Source organism: Cibotium barometz, chromosome 11 (assembly GCF_041138505.1).
Source record: "Cibotium barometz isolate CiBa-2024 chromosome 11, ASM4113850v1, whole genome shotgun sequence".
NCBI lineage: Eukaryota > Viridiplantae > Streptophyta > Polypodiopsida > Cyatheales > Cibotiaceae > Cibotium > Cibotium barometz.
The window spans coordinates 30,602,046-30,606,579 of NC_141056.1; the positions used below are offsets into that span (position 1 = coordinate 30,602,046).

Below are 4,534 nucleotides of genomic sequence, written 5' to 3' on the forward strand. Positions count from 1 at the left end.
TGTCTGCTTGCAAGCATGGAAGTAGCTTGCATTGAGTTGTGGTGGAAGGGGGAGCTAATGTCCTCAAGTTTCGATGCATCCCATGGGAGGACTGGTAGGCACTACACTGTAAATAGTGGGCACTTCCACTGCCTTTGGATAATCTTGAAGCAACCTCAGATTTGAGAGCAGGCCTTTACATTTTGCAGACCAAGGTGGGTCAACTGAATGTATAACAAAGCTTCTAGCATAGGGTGCAAATAGGTTGCCAAGAACCTCTCAAGGGCACACATGAAGTACCCTCACATAGCATGTGCAACTCTTCTCAGCCCTTTGGTTGCCGAGCCCTTGGTATGGCCATCTCTGTGACAGTTTATGAGCAGTCTTGACCCTAAAGAAAAAGTTCTGTTGGAGGCTGCCTTGGCACATGCTCATGATGCTTGGGAGAAGGAAATCTTTTTTGTTAATGAGAGGGATCTTCCTATACTGGCCATGGCCAAGTTTCATTTTGTATCTCTATATGCCTGGACTTCATGCTGGAAGTTTTTCCCAGACGAAGTGGCTACTGATTATTGTTTAGATTGGTTTTGTGCTTTTGTTGGCATCAGTGTAATCTTCCTTCCGGATGCTTTGCCCGAGGATGGTAATACAATTAGTGATGGCTTATTGGATGAAGTGCCCAAGAGCTCTCAGCTCAATCATTTTTCTATAGCTCGCTTGCTGGATGAAGTTGCCCAGGAACCTAGTTGAATCATTTTTATTATTTGTGTATCTCTCTAGAAAGAAGGTTTTCCTAGAAAGATCATTATGTGAGGTATTCCTAGGAGCCTGCCTGCCGGGTGTTTTTCCTGGAGTCTAGCTTGCCAGAGAACCGCCTGTGTTTTTTTCGTGCGCATTCACCGAGACAATGAATGGAGTAGTAGTGGGTGACTTGTGGATAGGAAACCAGGTCCTCCACACTCCACCTAGAGCTTCCCACCATCACCTCTGGCATCTTCGACCGCTGTCACTGCGAGTGCCTTTCGACATCTCTGACTGCCGTCACCGTCGATGCCCTCTGACCACCTTTGATAGCCGGTGCTCTCTGACATCTCCGACGTGCATGGACAACTCCGATGGCACTCATGGAAGCAACACCCTCTCCCCTTCTCGAGGGATGGCGAGATCCTCTTCGAGCACCATCTTCCTTTTCCCAACGGAAGATCTTCTCTCTAGATCTTCCCTCTACACTACATGATGAGGGTTAGGACTTCGAGGAGGAGGATGCCCGAGGAGGAGGACACCCAAGGAGGAGATAAGGGGAGCACTCTCTCAGTGTAGCAGGACACACTCTCTCGGACAGACACTCTCTTGTAGACCATTCATTGTAGCACATTCTGGCAGAAGACTCTTTCTTGTATCATATTCACTCTAGCACATTCTGACAAAGGAGACTCTCTCTTGTATCATTCTGGTCTACAGTTTTGTATATAGTGTTGCGCTTTTGTGGTGTTTTGTCTATCTCTCTGTGTGAGCAAGATGAATGAGTGGTCAATGGTGGGTGTGGTGTGAGTGAGAGGCCTGTAGGGATACTGTGGTGTTAGGTGGTGGGGTCGGAGAGCATGGTAGACACTATAGAGCATAGGTCTTGCATGTCTAGCCAGTGAGGTCAACTCATCCTTGGCGGTTATACTTCCCTGAGAGGATCCACGCTCCCTTTTCCTTAACCCTAATGTTTGTGTTGGTAGTCCTCAAGTTCCATAGTGAGGATCGACGGAGTCATCAACAATGGGCACATTAGTAAATAACTAGAGTCGGTACAGGGATCAGTAAGAACATTGATAAATAACCATAGTCGGGTATAGGCATCAATAAGAACGTCGATAAATTAAAAAGGTCAGTATAGACATCGGTATATCTTGTTATCAATCTCGATGCTTATATCGACGATCTTGTATCGTCTCTTTCATCGATGTATAAGAGGGAAAAAAGAGAAAAAAATCCTAAGTCTGAGGCGTCAATATATGGAATCATTCCCTTGTAGTGATTATTTGAATGATGTGATCTGAAGCTTGGTTAATAAAAGGATCTTGGATATCGTTTGTTTTAGTATTGTCTGAATGGACGAATGGACATTATTTTCTAAAATTCTCCCTAACCTTAAGTACACTAATTTGATTGGCTTAAGATTGAAACTCTCCTGCTCATCGAAAATATTAATCCTTTTATGCTCCTAGAATAAAACCCAAACCTCAAAAGTTTCACAAAAGTATTCAAATTTTGAATCTCGGTTTGTTTTTTTAAACAATTGTATATCTATAAGATGCATTTTTTGGCATATAACTGTAGTTGTCTGATGTATCTTTCTAATTGTATGTGTGCAATTGGATATGTTTAATGTATAATATGAGTTGTATGTGGTAGTTTTTTTGGGATCTTTTTGTATTATACTAAGCAAGTTGTAAGCATACAAAATGAAGTCATTCGACATACCAAACAAAGCATATAACCTCAATTTTTATGACGCATTACTAGCTAGATATGCAAATACATAAAAGAGAGAGGTGGCAACCTCAATTTTATGATGCATTACTAGCTAGACATACAACAAATACATAAGAGAGAGAGGTGGCTCATGTCATGCACTAGAGGGTTGGGCACAAGGCCAAACATGTTAATTAAAAAAAATAATGGAATATGCCTCGCGTATTTGAGGTTTGGGTTTTGTTTGTTTGGGCACATAGAGTCACGAGAAATGTGGCCACGTCAGCAGGTGTACTGAAAATGATTGCACAGAGAATGCCAAGATGAGAAGCCTAGTCATCATCACAAGTTGAGCCCATAGGCTGATCATCCATCAATTGTCTCAAATTCAGTCTTAACGCGCTGCCAAGAAGCCCCTCTTATTCTGCCGAGTTAAGAAGTCCTTCTATCTTTGGACCCTTCAATTCTTGCTCCAATCTCGGCCTCATATTCTTGCCAGCCGCTTTTATATGCTACTTCTACTACTGGTTTTTTTCTGTAGCCCACCAACTCGTGTGAAGATCTTGCTTTGCTTTTTTCAATCTATGCTACCATGGCTACTCTGATGCAACACCCCCTCATCAGCATTATAATAATCCTCTTGCATATCATGATTTTCTGTGCAATGCTTTCCCAAAGCTCCCATGCAAGGTACCCTGGTGCTTATGGGGACCCTCACTTCACAGGCTGGGATGGTGTCAACTTTGATTTCACAGGAGAGCCCGGTGGAATATACTGCATGATCTCCGATGCTTCTCTTCATATTAACATGAAGCTGGGCGGCCAGCTGAAGCTCCTTTCGGATGGGCACACGAAGCCTCAGACATGGATAAAATCACTCGGGATTCTCTACAGAGGCCATAGGATCATAATGTCTGCGGGAGAAGGCGATGATATAAGCCACAAGCAAAGCTTTATGGCGTCAATTGCAGTAAATGGGGAGGAGGTTGCTCGCAATATGATCAAAGAGGGTGATGAATACAAAAGCTTAGATAATGGGGTGATTATCAAATATGAGAAGAGAGAAAGCAATGGCGTGATCCCGTATGACAGCTACAGTGTAGTGCTGGGTGATGTAGCGGTGATGAGGGTGAAGGCGGGGCCGGAGGTGCCTGAGCAGAGGGCGCCCGGCCGGGATGCGTTTTTACACTTGTCTGTGGAGGTTGTGGGCGGGGGGGATCGGCTGACGGGAGGGGTGCACGGAGTGCTGGGGCAGACGCTGCTGAATGCGAGGGGGAGGCTGGTGCATGGCGCCGGCACCTACAAGACGGCGTGGAACCCTCTGCTTGTGCAGCAACAGGTTGCCGGGCCTAACGGTGAGGGCTACCTTGACGGCTCCGTCTCCGACTACGCCTCCACCGACCTCCTTCACTCTGACTGCCGCTTCTCTAGGTTCAATCCAAATCTTATCGGTAACTTCAACAGCCCCGTCGACGTCACGGTGTCGTCCGGCTATTCCCGCAGATATCTGTCCGGCGCCTCTCTCTACTAATCTCATTTACACCATTCTATACAATACCACATATCAAATGCCATAGAAAATATACATGCATCCAAGCTTCCCCCATGACATCTTTGGACCTTGTCTTGATGTGCATCTATAACTTCTTCTTTTCTTTGGGGTTGTGTTTATAACGTATGCACATTCCAAGTTATCTTCTTGTGCTTCCACGTAGGATTTGTGGCCCTTTGCTCGCTTGATCCTTGTAAACTTGTGTACAATACTTGGGTTTTCAACATGAAATGAGCTTTGAAAGTTGGGTTTGGACTTAATGAAGCGTAAAGCAATTGAAAATAATCACCTCCTTTGAAGCTACCAAGATGATGTCCTTATCTTAGAAAGAAACGTCAATGCAAGTCCCATAACTTGAGGCTTACTTATGTAATACCAAGAAAACATGGGTAGAAACATCTCATTTTGAAAGAGTATGTGGGTACAAATTGCACTATATGAAAACCACATATCATATGCAAGTGAAATTCGACATTTAAAAGACACCCCCTTTTATAATTTAGATTTGATAAACTACCCCTTTTTTAATTAAACTTTGTC

At 44.2% G+C, this 4,534-nt stretch overlaps 1 protein-coding gene across 1 annotated transcript; it reads left to right on the top strand.

Annotated features, from left to right (window-relative positions):
• Nucleotides 1–3,034: 3,034 nt before the first annotated feature.
• On the top strand, nucleotides 3,035–3,973 carry LOC147634047 (uncharacterized). The gene has a single exon (XM_086805620.1). The coding sequence runs from the start codon at nucleotides 3,035–3,037 to the stop codon at nucleotides 3,971–3,973; it is 939 nt and encodes a 312-aa protein (XP_086661746.1).
• The last annotated feature ends 561 nt before the right edge of the window (nucleotides 3,974–4,534 follow it).

Coding starts and splice junctions, on each gene's coding strand:
- LOC147634047 (XM_086805620.1), top strand. CDS start 3,035: ATGGCTACTCTGATGCAACACCCCCTCATCAGCATTATAATAATCCTC.